General features: G+C 43.2%; 1 protein-coding gene across 1 annotated transcript in view; it reads left to right on the top strand.

The window, feature by feature from the left end:
- Positions 1–19,644, top strand: part of DGKQ (diacylglycerol kinase theta) — a 149,625-nt gene that overhangs the window by 118,363 nt on the left and 11,618 nt on the right. Inside the window, exons 11-16 of the mRNA XM_083180019.1 lie at positions 532–586; positions 2,199–2,260; positions 2,436–2,586; positions 3,750–3,788; positions 6,402–6,517; positions 16,433–16,584. Coding sequence (XP_083036145.1) covers positions 532–586; positions 2,199–2,260; positions 2,436–2,586; positions 3,750–3,788; positions 6,402–6,517; positions 16,433–16,584 — 575 coding nt within the window. The remainder of the gene's footprint in view (positions 1–531; positions 587–2,198; positions 2,261–2,435; positions 2,587–3,749; positions 3,789–6,401; positions 6,518–16,432; positions 16,585–19,644) is intronic.

The following is a 19,644-nucleotide window of genomic DNA, read 5'->3' as shown; positions in this document are numbered from 1 at the left end:
GGAGCCGGGAGCTGTCAGTGCTAGAAAAAAAAGCCTATACAATGAATGAGCAGCCTGTGATTGGCTGAGCGCTCTCCCAGCCAATTGCTGACTGGCTGAGAGAGCGCTCAGCCAATCACAGGCCGCCCATTCATTGTATGGGCTTTTTTTTTTTATTCAGTACTGATAGCTCCCGGCTCCCCCTGCCCGGCTCTATGCCGCCTGTGTCCCCCGCAGCGTCCCCAGCCCCCCCTGCTCCCTCCACCGCCGCGCCGCCCCACTAGGTCCCAAGTCGGGTGGTCGGACGTGCAGCAGGTCCGACCACCCGATGCAGATCCGATGCGCACGGGACCGCGCATCGGATCTGAGGGGACATCAAAACTAGCCGATTTTGTTCCGATTTCGGCTAGATCCGACTGATCTGGCCGAAATCGGACCAAAATCGGCTAGTGTATGGGGGCCTTAAGAAATGGGTCTAATCAGTCACTTGTTTCATATTTAAGGTAAATAAAATTACCACTTTAAGAATCTTTATGTATATCTGTTTTGTAGAAGGAAAATGTGGAGGATTTCAGGCTGGTGGAAGTTCTTATGGGTAGCAAGCAAGGTAAGTATTCTCATATTGTACCTCTTTATCTGTTTAAAACTTTGATGTTAGGAGGGATGCATGTTCTATATTCCTTGGAGTATACATGCCAAATTTTTAGTTTATGCCCTAAGAGGGAGTGGCATTTAATTCTTAGGTCTGCTGTATTTTGACAATACAATGTGCTGCATGTATTGTGTATGTGGTGGGTCTAATCCTGGAATGGGATTATTGGGTCGACCAAATGTTGGTCGACAGTCATTAGGTTGACACCATTGGGTCAACATACTGTAAGGTCGACAGGGGTCTAGGTTGACAGGTGTCTAGGTGAACATGGGACAAAGTCGACATTAGGTTTTAAGTGCACCTTGCATGGCTCACTGCGCTCGCCATGCTTCGGGCACCCTTTTTTTATTATCCCACCATGGCTTAGTGGATGGTAGGGCATGAAATACCGCCTATCTGCACATGTTGGCTCAAAAAACAGTGATAAACTTCATGTCGACCTTCTGACTGTTGACCTAACCCATGTGTCGACCTATACACCTGTTGACCTTGTCCCATGTCAATCTAGACACCTGTCAACCTTGACCCCTGCTGACCTTCCAGTATGTCGACCCAATGGTATCGACCTAATTCCTGTCGACCATCTTATGGTCTACCCGTCGACCGTATCCCCTAGTTATCACCTTATTAACATCTAGCATAAAATGAGCAGTCTAAAGTAATTGTAATTTAGGTAACGTCCACTTCCAGCTACTGAAGCTTTGTCCACTGAGCTGTATTCTTTGCTTATTTATTACGTTTTCTTATATAGCGCACACATATTCTGCAGCACTTTGCAGAGAATATTTGAACATTCACATCAGTCCCTGCCCCAGTGGAGCTTACAATCTATATTCCCTACCACATTTACACGCACACTCATTCATTCTAGGGTTAATTAGTTTGGAGCCAATTAGCCTACCAGTATATCGTTGGATTGTGGGAAGAAACCAGAGTACCCAGAGTAAACCCACGCAAGTACGGGGAGAATATACAAACTCTGCACACTGACCTCAGTGCTGTGAGGCCGTAATGCTAACCATTACGCCATCCGTTCTGCCTATGTGTAGAAAGTAGAAACTTTTTTTTAAGTTGTATTTCAGACATCACAACATCCCAGGGTACTTGTACATAATTCTCCTTGTAATCTATGCTCATGCACCCTGCAGTTATAAAGGGTAAGAAGACCAGTCTAGTCCTAATTGGCCACAAAAAAACAGTATGTATGGGCCCTGGAAGACCACCATTTTGGTATAATATCTGATCAGGACCTGCCTATTGTTGATCTGCATGGACCGTGGACCACAATTTACTGTGTGTGTAGTCTTTAATTTACCATAATGATGCCTGAAAACCTAGATCAGACTTAATCTGAGGAAGATCCAGCAACATTACAGTATTAACACAAGTATTGGCTCCTTAAGGCTATGATGATGCAGGGAACATAGAAATGCTGGATCTGTCATTATCCGGTCCTCTTCACTGAAAAACACATATATAGTAATTTCTGTCTGTGGTTTTGTCCTCCTTGTGATTTGTATTTTTTTAAATAGCATAACATTGTAGTAACATCGCTTTCTTTCCATAGTGCAGAGAATGGTTCTACCAGTTGAAGATTTAATTCTTGACAGACTTAAAGATATACGGAAGGTTAGTGTATGTTGGATACCTCTTTCTAAAGACTCTGATGTCATTGTCTATTCTACCGGACCTATGAACCGCTAAATGAAACACTTTATTTATTCTGACTTTCACTGAAATATTTAATTGCTACTAATAGGATCAAAACTATTTACATAACATATACTTTTGTTTTGTCGGTCAGACTTCTATACGGCAGATGAACCAGACCAGGTTTTACTTGGAAGAAAACCTAAAGCCTGACATTAAAATAGAGATACTGCTCAGTGGCTTACCGCTTTTGCTTTCTGGAGAAGAATACACCAATATCTTAAAAGATTCCCTAGGAATTAAGGGTGAGCTGATTTTCTCAATGAAATAGTATTTAAGACATCATTTGGGATACCTCAGTGGACATTGTTTCTTTCACATCATGTTGTAGACAGTGCTGTCATTCACAGTTCTGCTCATAATATGAAGTCATCTGATTTAAATGTAATATTTTCTAAAGCTGGCAATACATCCGGACGGCTGGCCGGCCTTGAGGAGGAGGTGGAGGGGTTTCAGAAGCACATTTTGGGAAGCAGTGGTTATGGGAAGGGGAGATGATAGGTACATTTGGGAAGAAGGGGGATCAGGGGCGCTCTATGGGAGTGGGGGATCTGTCGGAGTGCAGAGTTAAGCATAGAGAGGGGAGATGATAGTTGCACGTGGTTAGGTACGAGGCAGAGGCACTCATGGGGCAGATTTGCCTATATTACAGATGACATTTGGGAAGCAGGTGAAGGAGGAGCATTAAGGGGAAATGGGGCTGGCACATGTGAAGGATGAGCTGCGATCATTGCCTGAAGCTTGCTGTGAGAGCACAGCTACTGTAGTATAGCTCTTGGCTATTGTGAGCACTGTAGAGTGCTGTCATTCTTCTCTGATTGAAATTGTCCCTCTTACTAAAATCATGGTTTCTTAGGCCCATACACACTGGGCGACTTTGAGCTGAAAGTCACTCAAAACAGCATGTTTCAGCGGCTTTCAGCTCAAAGCCGCCCAGTGTGTATGCCCCGGTGATGATTGGTGAGCGCTGCTGCGCGCTCCCGCAAAATCGCCGGGAAAGCCGCTCATCTGCTGGTTATACCAGCAGATATGAGCGGCTTTCAGGACGGCTTTATGCAACGTCGTCCTCCCCCCGCTGACTATGCTGGGCAGGGGGAAAGCCGCTCAGTGTGTATGCACTGAGCGGCTTTACCCCAGCTATGAATGCCAGCATCGCTGTCCATACACGCTGGGCATAGTCGCCCAGTGTGTATGGATCTTAAGTTCCCTTTTGTCATAGATTTATGTTTAATACACATAACCCTTCCTCCACAAATGATCTATATTAAGGTGAAAATTGCATCAAAATCTTTCTATCTATACATCCCTAGAGAGAGAGAAATGTGTAATTAATGCATTACTGTATAGTGCTGTGTAAATAAAATGTAATATGTTAACTTTTGGACAATTTATGTGGTTTTCTTTGCAGAACATTTGGTTACTGTGGTTCCAGCATATGCTCCCCAAGGTAAGGTTTATCCTGTGAGGCAGTGTGTTGCCATGTATGCATCCAATGAGTGTTTTTTATTAAGGTATTGCCTGAGCGTATAAGGAATTAGTTTGGTCAGGTTAAATATTTCAATATTAATTGTAGTGAGTTTAGCGTATTTTTTATCATGTATATTACAATGGTGGAATGGCTTCTTGTGTCTACATATTACCTACAGGAATTACAATAATATATATATATATTTTTTTTTTTTTTTTTTTTTTTTTTTATTTTACGAAATGAAAAGAAAAATGCAAAAATATGTATATATTTTAGATTTTTTAATCCTTAAATAATCCATCAAATTAACCCTAGAAGGTTTGTGCGTGTACATGTGGTAGGACCAATGTGAATGTTCAAATATTCTCTGTAAAGCTCTGCGGAATATGTATATGCTATATAAGAAACACTTAATAAATAAAAAAACATGCTCGTGCATACATTTTAACATTATGAAATGTATAAGGGAACATGTTGAACATTTTAAAGAGCAGTCATCTAAGGGGGGGGGGGGGATTTAGTTAGGTGTGAATTTGCAAAAGGTGCACACTTCCCCTATAAATTTCACACTTTGGGCAGTATTCAATGAAAATTTTGACGACGTGCAGCTAATCCTGTTTAGGATTTGCTGCACATTCGCCACTGCCCGTCGCGTTCCGGAGCCTCGCTGGCTCCAGTATTCAACAAATCAGGGGCTCGCTGCCCCTGACCGGCGAATTTGAGCTCCTGCGGCGGACATTGCAGGGAGCCTGAGGGAGGTGGCAGGCAGGGAGATGGAAGTCTCCCTGCCTGCCCCAGAACGTTTGTGGGGGGGAGGTGGGCTCCCCGGGAGCCAGGCAGCACAGGCTGCCCCCCGGGATAGCCAGCAGGGGAGCAGGTATTCACTGCACCCGATCGTGCATATGTAATGATCGGGTGCAGTGAATATATGAATATCTAATGAGCGGCTCGGCTCCCGGCCCCCTGCTGGCTGCACTGTGTAAAAAAAAAAAATATATTGTTTAAAAAAATAATAATCATTTTAAATATATTCATGTGCTGCAAGCCCCTTCACAGAAAAAAAAATCTGATTTTTTTTTACAGCAAAATAAAAATTAAAAATGCTCTATTTCCAAAGATCACATTCCAGTTCACCAAAAAGTAGTGAGGAATGTAAAATGGAGAATCCGGGGGAAAATCACTGGAGAAAGCAGTTCTCCACTTCAGCATTGAATACACACTCGGCGAATTCCACTAAAAACCCCATTGAAAACCACTGGCGAATCGCAGAGAATCACGAACAGAGAATCGCCAGATTTGGGCTCTTCATTTGCAGAGAATTGTGTCCATTGAATAGGGCGAATTGTTTTTCCTGTGAGAAAATTCCCTGTAAACCCGGGGAATTGCCTAATTCCCCAGAAAATATGGCGAATCAGAGGCATTGAATACTGGCCTTTGCCTTCATGCACTCGCCCAAGATCTGCACAATTCAATTAGAAATTACTAATCTTGCGACTTCTGTCCAGAGAAAGAACCAGCATAATAGCATGAAAAATGGGGAGACCTTCCTAGACACCAAAAATGTACTTAGCAGAATCCTATACAATACTACTGGTGGGCATGAGGACAGTAGTGTACCTTTTTAAAGGTGTCAAATGGCTGATTTGACTTTTTTTTTTTAAGTAAAATTTAAAAATCTTATAAATTTCCTATGATTAGAAAGAAATGTCATGAAAATTCAAAAGAATTAAAGTAAACAAAATTAAAGTATTGGGTTGGGGGTAATTTGAGGCCACTTTTTCATGTAAAAAAATATTTCATTTTTTTTGTGGTTAAAAAATCAAGTAAAAATGGCTTAAATCTACCCCAGAATCAGTGTTGTATTCACCCTAAATTTAAATTAAAGCATTTATTTAATAAATGCTTTAATTTAAATTTAGGGTGAATACAACACTGATTCTGGGGTAGATTTAAGCCATTTTTACTTGATTTTTTAACCACAAAAATTAAATTATTGGCCCTATTAAACTAATTGAAATCTTCCAAATGCCTTATTTGTCATCAGAGTTTCTGAAGAAAGTCCTGACATTTTTAACTTAAAATAAAAGATTTACCCTACTTTTCACCTTCTCAGGAGGTGTGGACAAAAACAGGCTAATTTACCTTAAAAAAGGAATGCGAGTTCGGAATTGAATTGCAAATGTAGTAATTTGCAATGAATTTGTCTTGAGGGACGAGACTCGCACATCCACCTTTTATAAGGCTTTAATTTTTGTAGCCCAAAACATGATAACTGGTATCAGAGTGTAGAACTGGAGAGGAAGTCCATCCTTAAAAAGCGGACTTAACATTTAGATTGAATATTTCAGAAGTATTATATTCTGACCGAAGTAATTAGACATAATAAAGGGGTCTGGTGTATGAATTTTTGAAATAAAACACCTAATGAATTGAAAAGGACTATAAGTATCATTGACTTCATAAATAGTGTGTTTACTTAAGTTTTTTTGTTGCTAGGAGCCACAGTGCCTGTAGGTAAAATGAGGGAAGAGCCTGTCAAATTCTGTATAATATTTTTCAGAACCAACGAAATACAATCTAAATCTTTTCCAGGTGCAGTTGTGTTGCTGATTTCTTGTTTCTCTGAAGCTGAGAGAATATTTATGCTAGTAAAAGATACCACTGTCAACAACAAGCAGATTACCGCTGTGATAATTCCCCATATTATGGTAAGTGCTGACCATGTTTACTAACTTGTGACATCATAAGATTTCTAAAGTGGTGTGCAATGTAGCCAATACACCTATGTATGTTTTATTATATTTATACATATACACCACACCGACTGGGGTGTAGTGTCTTTATTCCTGTTGTAAGTCTCCGGAGTGTCGGCCTGGGCACTGACAGTGTCCCATTGGTGTATCTATTTATGGATGGCAAGGTCACCCGGAGCATCTATTAATTATCCAGAGTGTCGGACGCAAAGCGTCTAAAAAAAATAATATATATATATATGTGTGTATATATGATATTATTTATTTATTTGTATATATTCAGTCTGCCCATATCCTAGTCATTCGTATTCCATTTAAGGTGCCAGTTGCGCCAAGCTTCAAAATGTGATAAAGTGGAGTGATAAGTAACCAGCCAATCAGCTCATAACTGTCATGTTACTGACTGGGTTTTAAAATGACAGTTAGGAGCTGGTTATTTTTCACTCTCCACTTTATCACTTTGTGGAACTTGGTGCATCTGGCCCAAGAGATGTGTACGGCACATTATAATTTAAATTTTGTAGTTGCTGGTACATTTTGATTGACAGTAATGAAACATGCAAGTGTTGTCCTAAGGCACGTGCCTAATAGGCAAATGTTTGGTTTGCAGAGGCAAAATGGATAGTGGGAGAATATCTTTTTTCGGTACTTATGTAATATCTGGACTCCCGTTTTTCTTATGAGACCGCCTCCCCTCGCGGGGCTCGCTGCGCTCGCCACACTATATAAAATCAACTCCATGCGTAGTTGGATAGTAGGGGTATGAAAAAATGGGGTGCATTTAACATGGGAGCCCAGATAATACATAAGTACCCTTTTTTCTTGCATTGAGTGGATAATCTCATTCACAATCTGCAGTGAATGTGCAGCATGTAATTCCTTCCTTTTACACCATTGTGTCCTTCTGTCCTTATGTTATATAACTTATTCAATTTATCCTGGATGGCTAATGTACATTTTATAAGTTAAATTATTGCTTGTTAGTGTGTGTGTTTTTTTTTTTTTTTTTTTTTTTATAGCTTCATGTTTATTTAATTCTCTTCCCTAACTTTTTCGTCACTGTAATATTTTAAGTGTCAATAAGTGACAGCGTGAAGACAAGCATGGTAGCCCTGGGCTTTTATGCCTGAGGCTGTCAAATTGCAGCCACTTTTCCACAAATGGTAAAATTGTGGCTAACTAACCAATGATCAGGACATTAACAGAGGTTTCTGTTGGATTTCACTCCATTTATAACATAAATCTGCATTAAGTGCTGTCTGTGCGCTGTAATTGAATAGCCTGCCTGGCAAATTAGCTAACAGCTAATTGAATCTGGCCCCTAGACTGCAGCTTATTATAAAGCAATTTGCATATATAGCAGCTGTTATGTTTGAATGGGTATGGATCAAGGGGTCGATTGTGGGAAAAGGTTGACACAATCAAAAGGTTCACAGAGAAAGGGGCAACACCTAAAAAGGTTGACTTTAGTTTTTCACTTTTTTGTTGTTGTAAATGTCAACATGTAAGCACATGGACCCCTAGTTAGTGTGCCTGTACCCTGGAGTAGCTTGCTTCGCTTGAATGCTTCAGGCCCGAAAGCTCTTGCTGACCTTTTGTCTATGTTGACCTATATGGTGTATACCTATCGACTGTTGATTTCAAATGATCAGAGGTTTTAACTGGAACCAAATACAATACAAAAACTGATTTCAGAAAGTTAGGAGGAGAAAGAGAGTCGGCTAGGTGGATAGAATCAGGCGTAGGAGAACTTGTAACTGCTAGAAGAATGCAGTAGGGATTGGAAGTGTCGTTTTACAAATGTACTGGTTATTTTTGAAGCAGTTCAGCCCATAATTAAGATCTCCATTTGCATTGCTATTAATGGTTCAAATTATTGCAGCTTTCCCGGTTAATCTATGTGGAAGCCGCTTTTTACCCTTAATTGTGACTAAGTGAATGAAATCAGGCCTAAAATACAGATATCACCTACATTTATGGCAGTTTTGCAGCACACCACCATCTTCATATTTATATATTTTTATTATGTTGTGTTTAATGGTCATGGCCTGCTTTCCCAACAACTAAGTAAATTATTTATTCTTTGGGGTTTTCCTTCTTTGTACTCTACAATAGTCCTGATAAATTAATGAGCTGCTGTAGACAACCTTACTTCAGTCTCACTTTGCAATGATTTTTTACCCCTTCCATGGTGTATTTTTTTTTAAGGATCGCTCCCCACTGGGAAAGTTTTTTTTTTGAGGGGGAGTGTGCCCTAAAACAAAACCCCCACTGCATTTTCTGGGGCCTGGCAGCACCGCTGAGCACTCTGCTGCTGCCTGGCCCTGCCCCCGGTTGTGTGCGGTGTGACGTTAGCAAGGTCATGCCACACACAGCTAGGGGAAGGAGGCAGGGCCAGGCAGCAGGAGCTGGGCAATGCCTGAAGCTAAGGGCAGTGCTGCCGGGCAGGATGAATCACAGGCAGCGGCACTCCTGAGAATTTTCCGGGTTTGCCAGTCTGCGCACTGGAGCATAACCTGGAAAATTCTATGGAGTACCAGCGAAGAGGTTAAAGTTGTAATCTGTGTATGGGTATAGATCATGAACGTGGCCCACCTCATAAAGCTCATCTATGGACCAATCCGTGATTTTTCTATCAATGCAATATGTGTCGATGATAGAAAAAAGAAATCTTTTATTACTGCCCTAGTTTATTTTGAAAATCTTATGGGGCCTACACACGAGGCGATTTCAGGGCGAGCTGACTTAATTAGACTAGATCGCTTAGAAAATGCCCCTACATTGCTCTGTGTGTAGGGGCCACATCGATGCGCAGCCCCACATGATGCTATCGCCTGACGATTAATATCCAGCATGCTGGATAAATCCAGTTAGATTGCAAGTCAGGGACAGTGTTCTCCGGTGTGCAGCACTGTGTGCTGAGCGATCTTCGTGATCTAGCATTGTTCATTTCTCTTTCAATGGTCCTGGTGACACAGCTCAACACTGGGATGTAGGAGGGTCCGAAGGAGCCAGGCACCTATCCTAAAGCTTTAGAGGGTAGGCTCCTCCCCTACTGCATCCCTGGACTCTTCAGTTCGTGTTAGGTGCCCACTGGAGTGGGTGCTATTCTAAAGGGCTGCGGAGCAGCCGAAGAAATAGAGTAGTTAGGGGATTTTTATTATTTTATTAACTATTACCCTAGCTAGGTAGGCACAGTGTGAGGATTTTCATAGTGAATCCTCACACTGCTAGCGCAGCAGGAGCTGACAGAAGCGCGTCCTGTCAGCTATCTGTGCACAGGGTAGACGCTGTCTGGTCTCCCTGTGCTGCGCTCATAGCCTCTATTAAGAGGCTGCCTGGGCTCCGGAGTAGCCTGAAACCGGCTCCACAGTTAGGTGGGGATCATGGGGGACAGGCGCTCCGTGATGGCGGCAGCCATTTTATGCGGAGCTTACACGCTGAGCTCCTGACTGAGAGGACAGCAGCGCTGTGACAGGCATGTTCCAAGTGGTCCCCATTTGAGGGGGAGACACTGGAACAAGGAAATCCTACCTAAGGAGCGGCTAGCTGGGGGTGGTTGGCGCCAAAAGGTCACGGACCCCGCAGCAGCAGGGACTTTTGGTCTCTTCCTTCACTCTGACTTTGGCGCCTTTCAGAACGCTTGCAGCGGAGCTGAGCTGGCTAATTGATCCTGGCAGAGTGACTTGGATTTCCTGGGCATCGCTTCCCCGCAGTTGAAACCTACAGACAGCTAAGTGACTGGGTGCATTGACTTTGTATAAGCGCTTGTACAATTGTTTGCACTGTGTATATTAAGATATATATATTTTTCACTTGCATCATGTCTGAGCATCAGGCTGTGGTTTTGGGGGAGGGAGCCCTTAGTGCACTGAGCGCGTGCAATGTTTGCACACAAAAGTTTGTCCCTGAGCAGATGGCCAAGGGGGGCTTATGCATTACTTGCGCTGATGTGAGACCCATGGGCAGTGAACACCATAGGGCAGAGCAGAGTGAACCTGCGTGGGCCAGTGCCCTAGGCAGGTCTGTAAACGCTTTGGTGCAGCTTCTGGACAGGCAGAGTGATGTGCTGGTAGAATCACAGAGACCTATGCCATCATCTCAGCAGTCGTCTGGCTCCTTGCCTCTTACCCAGGCAGATCCTGCGCTTATTCAAGTGATGCAGGATACTGCTAAAGGGATCAACAGATTCAGTGAAATACTGGACAAAATGGATGATGTTGCAGGGACCCCTAAAAGGTCTTATGCTATGCCTAATGTGTTAGAGGAGGAGGAAGGAGAGTATACTGACACACCCTGGGACCAGGGTGATGATTTTGAAGAGACCTCTGCTGCTGGTATAGAGGATCTCATTGTAGCTGTTAAACAGGCGTTAAAACTGTCTGTTGAGGATAAGACCCCTGTTAAGGGTGTTTTTAAGCGACAGCGGAAGGAGGCTGTTACTTTTCCCTCAGATGAGGGGTTACAGGAACTATTGGAAGGGGCTTGGAAAACCCCAGATAAGAGGCTACAGATGCCTAAAAGATTCCTTAGTCTGTACCCCATGCCGGAGTCTCATTCTGAACTCTGGGAAAAAGTGCCTGTTGTGGATGCTTCTGTGGCACGTTTATCAAAAGCTACGGTATTGCCTGTACAGGGTGGTGCAGCTTTTAAAGATTCTGTGGATAAAAAGCTCGAGGGAAACCTCAAAGCTATTTTTGAAGGGGTGGGGTTTACCCTGCGCCCCCTTATTGCTTCAGCCTGGGTCTCTAAGGCCATTATAGAGTGGGCTGGTGAGTTATGCACCATGCTGCAGGCTGACCCTGGTGCTTTGCTGGTAGCAGAAAAGATTAAGGCCGCGGCAGAATATGCGGTGGAAGCAGAGGAGGAAGCTCTTAAAATGGCTACCAGAGTGTCCACAGTCTCTATTAATGCCAGGAGAGTGCTCTGGCTTAAGGCCTGGGAAGCGGACAATGAGTCCAAAAAGGCCCTAGAATTGTTAGCTTTCAAGGGAAAGTTACTTTTTGGTTCTGAGCTTGAGGAGATTATAAAACAAGCCACAGGCGGCAAGAGTACGTTTCTGCCGGCCTCCTCAACAAAGCAGTCATCCAGATTCGCTGCTTTTAGGCCGTCCTTTCGGCCCTCCCCTAGAGGTGGTGCGTCCTTTCGGGGACAGTCGTTCAGGGGAAGGTTTCAGACCTCCAGGGGCAAATCTCAAAGGTCCAAGTTTGGCTCTTTCCATAAGAAGCCTGCCTCTAAAGGAGAGGATAAACCCTCCGCATGACTGCCTGGGGATAAGCCCGGCAGGGATAAAGGTGGGGGGGCGTCTCACACACTTCAGGGACGCTTGGGCTTCTCTAGACCAGGATACCTGGGTCTTAGAGATTATTACCCAGGGTTACAAAATCCCTTTCAGAGGGCGCCCTCCGAAGAGGTTCATCCCCACACCCATACCAAAGCAGGCGCTCCTGCGCACAGCTCTGATGAGAGCGGCTCATTCCCTTTTGGAAAAAGGGGTGGTAATTCCGGTTCCCAGGGCAGAGTGGAAGAAAGGATTTTACTCCACGCTGTTCCTGGTGCCCAAACCAGACGGGTCTTTCAGACCAATACTAAATTTGAAGTCCTTAAATGTTCACCTATGGGTAGACCATTTCAAAATGGAGTCTTTAAAGTCTCTTCTCCTGAGTCTGGACCAGGGAGAATTTCTGGCGTCCATGGATGTCCAAGACGCATATCTGCACGTTCCCATTCACCCGGAACATCAGACGCTGTTGAGATTTGCCATAGGAGACCTGCATTTACAGTTCCGGGCGTTACCCTTTGGGCTAGCAACCGCGCCAAGGGTATTTACAAAGATAATGTCTGTGATGGCGGCAGTGCTGAGGCTCAGGGGAATCACAGTAATACCCTATTTGGACGATCTCCTGTTCAAGGCGGAGTCAGCAACCCTGCTGCAAAGTCACTTGAAAGAGGCCATCAGTTTTTTGCAGGCTCACGGCTGGATTTTAAACTTACAAAAATCTCAGCTGGTACCATCACAGAGGATCCAGTTCTTGGGAGTCATACTGGATACCCATCTCCATCGGGTATTTCTCCCGGAGATAAAGGCCAGGGACCTGGTCACCCTAGTTCAGGAGATTCTCAGAGCTCCGAGCTTGTCAGTATGGAGGTGCCTCAAACTCCTGGGGAAAATGGTGGCGTCATTCGAGACGCTTCAATTTGCCAGGTTCCACTCACGAGTATTCCAATGGAACATTTTGTCAGCCTGGTCAGGAAACACTTTGTCCATGAAGACGGAGTTGATAGTGCTGTCCGCGGACACTCGGGACTCCTTGAAATGGTGGACAGAGGTAGAATCCCTTCAGTGGGGTCGGTCATTACAGACCTGGGACTGGTTGGTAGTAACTACTGATGCCAGTCTCAGGGGCTGGGGGGCAGTAGCCCTGGATCTCAGGCTGCAGGGCCTGTGGACGGCAGACGAATCAGTGTTACCAATCAACATCTTGGAGCTGAGAGCTGTCTGGAAAGTGATCTCCTTGGCGGAAGACAGGTTAAGGAACCTCCCCTTGAGGATTCAGACCGACAATGCCACAGCTGTGGCGTATCTGAATCACCAGGGAGGTACACGCAGCATATTGGCCATGTGGGAGGTGTCCAGAATCTTCCTATGGGCGGAACAGAATGTTCCTGCCATATCGGCTATATTCATTCCAGGAGTGGAAAATATAGAAGCAGACTTCCTGAGCAGGGAGGAGCTCAAGGAAGGAGAATGGAGCCTACATCCTCAGGTGTTTCACCAGATCACGGAAATGTGGGGAACTCCGGATTTGGACCTAATGGCATCCAGGTTCAACCATCAGGTGCCCAGGTTCTATGCCAGAACGAGAGATCCGCTAGCAGAGGCAGTGGATGCCATGACTACTCATTGGCAGGGAGACCTTCTTTATGCATTCCCTCCAATTCCAATGTTAGCGAGACTGTTGAAGAGGGTACAGGACCAGAAGGTTCCGGTGATCCTTGTGGCCCCAGATTGGCCAAGGAGGTCTTGGTACTCGAGGCTTCAGAGGTTATCAGTGGATTCATGGCGTCTACCTCTGAGACCAGACCTGTTAAGACAAGGCCCATTCAATCACCTGGATTCCGATCGATTGATTTTGACGGCTTGGTTATTGAAACCGCCATTTTAAAAAAGAAAGGTTTTTCTGACGCAGTAGTGCAGACTATGATAAAAGCCAGAAAAGCTGTTTCTTCGGCAAATTATTATAGAGTCTGGAAGACTTATATTAGATGGTGTGAGAGGCAAAAAGCTCACACATCTCACTTCAAATTATCAAAAATGTTGGATTTTCTACAAGATGGATTTTCTTCGGGCCTAAGCCTTCAGTCGTTGAAGGTGCAGATTTCGGCCTTGTCCATCTATTTTCAAAAAAGAATTGCCATTTTACCGGAGATTCAAACCTTTTTACAAGGGGTATCCAGACTGAAACCCCCTTACAAGCAACCAGTAGCACCTTGGGATCTGTCACTGGTTTTGGATTGCCTTCAGAAGGCACCTTTTGAGCCTTTAAGGTCGGCTGACTTTAAGTTTCTCACGTGGAAGCTAGTGTTTTTGGTAGCAGTAGCATCTGCTAAAAGGGTGTCAGAGCTGGGAGCCTTGTCATGTAAATCTCCCTTCTTAATTTTTCACGATGACAGGGCTGTTCTGAGAACAGTGCCGCAATTTTTACCGAAGGTAGTCTCTGCCTTCCATTTAAATCAGGAGATAGTTCTACCTGTGTTTCAACCCCCAGAGGGTTCCAAGAAAAGGGACAAGTTGAAGACTTTGGATGTTGTGCGTGCCTTACGCATATATGTGGACAGAGTGAAGAGTGTTAGGAAAACTGACACTTTATTGGTACTGTATGACGTACATAAAATTGGTTGGCCTGCATCTAAGCAGACCATTGCTAGGTGGTTGCGTTCTGTGATAGCCTTTGCATACACCAAAGTGGGTAGGCCTGTACCGGCCAGAATAAATGCGCATACCACCAGGTCAGTTGCCACCTCTTGGGCGGTCCGACATGGGGCCACAGCTGAGCAGGTTTGCAGAGCTGCCACTTGGTCATCTGTTCACACATTTGCCAAATTCTATAGATTCCATGAGTTCGCGTCGGAGGACGCATCATTCGGGCGAGCAGTGCTGAGAGCTGCAGACCTGAGCGTACCCTCCCAAAGGACCGGCTCTGGAACGTCCCAGTGTTGAGCTGTGTCACCAGGACCATTGAAAGAGAAAAAGGGATTTTTGTAAGAACTTACCGTTCGAATCCCTTTCTCTGATATGGTCCTGGTGACACAGCGATCCCTCCCTTACGCTCAGTAAGTATGCCAGAATTTCATGATGTTCATGTTAAAATGGTTAAAAGTTAACAGTTTCTGTTATAAAATGTGCATATAATATGTGCAGGCGTTTGTACTGAGTTAATGTATTCCAGTGGCTTTGAAAGATTGAACTGAAGAGTCCAGGGATGCAGTAGGGGAGGAGCCTACCCTCTAAAGCTTTAGGATAGGTGCCTGGCTCCTTCGGACCCTCCTACATCCCAGTGTTGAGCTGTGTCACCAGGACCATATCAGAGAAAGGGATTCGAACGGTAAGTTCTTACAAAAATCCCTTTATTGCTTAGCATAATCTCTACATGGGTATGCCTCATTACAAAGAAACCTATCTGATATGCAGATGGAGCGCCTCACAGCCAGCGCTGGGGCTTGGCAGAATGGCGCTCCATCTGACTGGGAAGCGAGAGCGTCTCACGCGTGTTCCAGTTTTTGGGTGGCGGGGGATGGTGCCCTGCCCGTCTCTGCTTCAGGGAGAACATCAGGATTAGTTGGAGGCGGTGGGGAGCCCCGTCAGGCGTGTCCCCTTCCGGCGGTTGGCCCGCTAAACAGCTGCTCAATCTGTATTGCCAGGCCAGACTGAGGAGGAACATGTCTGGCTAGCCGTACATGCATGTGCAGTGGAACAGAAAAGCCTGTGTTTGCATAGGTTTCCACCCAAGTGTACCCCAGTGTGTATAATTGCTTATGTGTTAAGGAATTTAGACTGTAAGCTCCAGTGGAGCAGGGACGATTGTCTGTAACAACAAATATATTCTGCAAAGCATTATGTATTTGGTGGTATATAAATAATAATATGATTACATTTACTTTTATTGTCTGCTTGCAGAGCTACATGGGTAAGATTTAACTGTTTATGGTTTGACCATGCAGTTAAAAAAATAAAAAGATCCCCTGTAGTTAGTTATTAGATTACTAGACATAATTAGTGAATTAATAACCCTTTGTTATGTGACAATGTGAACCTTTACCTTTGTCTGTCTCTTACATTTATTGGTATAATGCTATTTACAACAGGACTGAGTTCCAGGTAAGTTTTTTTCCTACTAAAAATAAGAGGTTAACCTCTTCCTAGCTCCTCATGCCAATTTAGTAAGCAAACTTGTAAAATACAAATCAGGTAGCAACCCTTACAATTCTATTTACTAGTTTAGTTGCCTTTCTTACTTGTATTAAACAATTATTTTTGTTTAGGTACGTGAGCAGTGTGAAACTGGATCTTTTATGTGCATGGAGAACTGAACGGTTTTGACACCTGCACAGCTAAATTTTTTGACTGTGGCCTATTTGGTGTAACACATTTAGACAGGCCTAGCACAAAGACAGGGTCACAGTGCACTGCCATAATCCCTCTGGTAGTGTGAAATTAGAAGATTTCTTAGTCCCATCATTCTAGAAGAAAATCTGTGTCTGCTCCACTTTCCTGGTGATGGCCTGGTCATTCTCTTCCTTGCGTACTAGAATTTTTATAAATGTACATGCTATGTTACTAATGGCTTATCTTGGTTTTGTTCCGTCCAGCATGAAAAATTACCTCAATATTCCTGCCCCCTGTTGGTTTTTGTCAACCCTAAGAGTGGAGGTCTCAAGGGACGTGATCTTCTCTACAGTTTCCGCAAGCTGCTAAACCCAAATCAAGTTTTTGAGCTAACAAATGGGGGCCCGCTGCCTGGGTATGTGGTATTGTTGTCTTGTTTTTTTTTACATATTGCAAACATCAAAAGAAATGTCCTGCAAATTGTCAGTTTTGTACATTCACAATCTCCTGCCCTTTCCCTTTGAATCCCTGACCCCTTTTCAAATCTTTTTTATTTATTCTATAAGCTGCAAAGGCAATATATCAGTTCTATAGCACACCATTGTAGCCCCGTCTTCCCCTGACCCTCATAAATTTGCTTGGGATTCAGACATTTCAACCCCCATTGGTGACCGGAGTGGTCAACAATTAGGTTAGTTATTCCTCACAATAACTCTCAGGTCCAATGACTGTGTGTCCATTGGACCTGAAATTTACTGTAAGGACTGGTCTGCATTCAAATTCTTGTCGACAGTTCAAATCCCTTGAGTCGGCATACTGTCAATTTTATATATGTCTAATCCAAAAACACAATTCCAGGCAGGGTGTCTATATTTTAGTGGATACTATATGCAAATATATTACAGTGGTGTCAAACTCATGGCCCTCCAGCTGTTGTGGAACTACACGTCCCATGATTCCCTGCCACAGATTTTATATAATGGATTGCTGAAACTGTGGTAGCATGCTGGTATGTGTAGTTCCACAACAGCTGGAGGGCCATGAGTTTGACACCACTGCTCTATTAGATCGTTATCTACCGATAATCACTTCCTGATTTTATGGTTCATGGTGGAACCTAGCTACATAAAAATATACCTGAAGTACTATTTGTATTAAGATCATAGACTTTGCCCCTGAAGAAGTCCTAACAGATGAAACGCTTAGGGTTTTCTTCTCAACTTTACAACCTATTCATGGAAGAATTACATTGAAAATCAACTCCCGCAAATTATTCTTTGAAAAACCATACAGATATCATGTTTTAACTGTATTTTGGACATTTTATGTAAAAAATAAAATATTGTGATATTTTTTAATTAGACTTTTTATTCATGTATAAATGAAATGATCACATATATCGGTATATTATAGGGTGAGCGCACTGATATTTGAGAGTATCAATATATCATATTTTTTTAAATGTTTACATATGTACTAAATTACATCCAACAAATGTAGTGCTTTCTTTTATTTAATGTTTAGACTCCTATATTATACAACATGCAAATACTCTATATTAGAGGAGTTGTGTGAGATAAAAATCAAATGCAGTCACAAGAATTTGTGGTTTGGTTTTCTCACAATAGCTAATCGTAAAGTTTCACACTTGAATGGAAAAAGAGCAGGTAGAACACTATAGATGACAGGCACGCAAATGTGTTTTTTTTTTTTTTGTGTTATGTATCTACGGGAACAGTCAAGTTGTTAGTAAAGGGCAGGACTTGATATTTCCACTTGTCTGGTGTGAGTTGAAAACTGTGTGAATGAAAATGTAATGGACTTTATTATGCTTAAGGAAATGTGAGTTTCCATTCCTTTCATTTAAGTAGCCGCTGAACCTTTGTGATTCACTTTTAAAAAAGAGTGGCAGTAAACAGTCACGTACAATTACAATATTTTTTTTACTTTTTTATTATATTTAGTTTTAATTAAAGTATGCATTGAGAAACTAAAATATGATAAATATTTTCAAGTAAAACTTTGCACGACAGTTTTATTATATATATTTAAGAATTCCATCCATTTCTTACATACATTTATGGAATTGTTCTACCATAGCTCTACAGAGAGTATTTAAAGGGGGGTGGGTGTTCCTAAATACATGATATAGAGCAAAGCAAACCGAAAGGCCCCAAAACACTTTGATTTGGGGCCATTTGACCCAATTTATTTATGTATTTATTAACCATTTCTTATATAGCACAGCATATTCTGTTGCGCTTTACAAAGGAGACAGTGATACAACAAACAGGGTATTTACAGACAGTCAAAATGTAGGAGGGCCCTGCTTGCAAGCTTACAATCTATAGGGAAATAGGCATTGATACATAAGGATAGATACTGTATTCTTTATTGCATCGATTCCACCAGAATGCAAGGTTCTGTGACTGGTTCTGGAATTTGATAAGCTTGCCTGAAGAGTTAATTTTTTAGGGAACCCTTATAGGTTTGGAGACTGGAGAAGAGTCTTATTGTGCTTGGGAGGGCATTCCACAGAGTGGGTGCAGCCCGAAGAAAGTCCTGCAGTCAGGAATGGGAGCGAGTAATGAGTGTGGATGAGAGACGCAGATCTTGGGGGGAGCGTAGAGGTCGTGTTGGATGATATTTTGAGATAAGAGAAGATATGTATGTTGGTGTAGTTTGGTTTATGGCTTGTGTGTAAGTAAAATAATTTTGTATTGAGTACGGTAGAATACAGGTAACCAATGAAGTGACTGAGTAGCTTTGCAGACGATGAACGTCTGGCTAGGAAGATTAGCCTGGGAGCTGCATTCATGATGGGCTGTAGTGGTGAGAGTCTGTTTTGGGGAAGGCCAATAAGGAGCCCACATGGACCCTGCTGCACCACCAGCACCGTGCCCATGTGGGATGGACCCCGCTGCGTCCCCACTGCCCAGCATCCAGAGGGACCCGAAGTACTGTGCCCATGCCGGACCGATGCCTCCCCAGCAGTGCGTGAACCCCGCTGCCCGGATCCCCCACGAAGGTAAGTATCAGGGGAGGGTGGGCACAGGGCAGGTACCAGGGGAGGTTGAAGTAGTGTGGTATTTGAAATACCGTTTAAGAGGCATTCCCACTGCCTTTAAAAACGGTATTTAAACGTGTAGGACTCTGCTTTTTAAACGGGTTGAAATACCGGTTAACTTTAACCGGTATTACAACTCTGGCGCTTTCCCACTGCAGCCTTAAACGGTAAATTGTGGGTGAAAAAACAGCAATTTACCGTTTAAGAGCTGCAGTGGGAAAGGGGTATAAGCCTAACCCCAACCCCAATACACTGTTGGTATTCTGTCACGATCTTGAATGCATCCCATAATATTTATACCTAATAATAAATCAAAATCCTTCTATTTATACATAAAACAAATATCAGACCTTCTTTCACTTTCACTCTGTTCAATCAGTGTACCCCACAAATGTTTATTTCTTGCTG

This window comes from Crinia signifera, chromosome 1 (genome assembly GCF_055691185.1).
Source record: "Crinia signifera chromosome 1, ASM5569118v1, whole genome shotgun sequence".
NCBI classification, from domain to species: Eukaryota; Metazoa; Chordata; class Amphibia; order Anura; family Myobatrachidae; genus Crinia; species Crinia signifera.
Note: the sequence above shows the minus strand (reverse complement) of the source record. Positions and strands in the feature narration are given on the sequence as shown.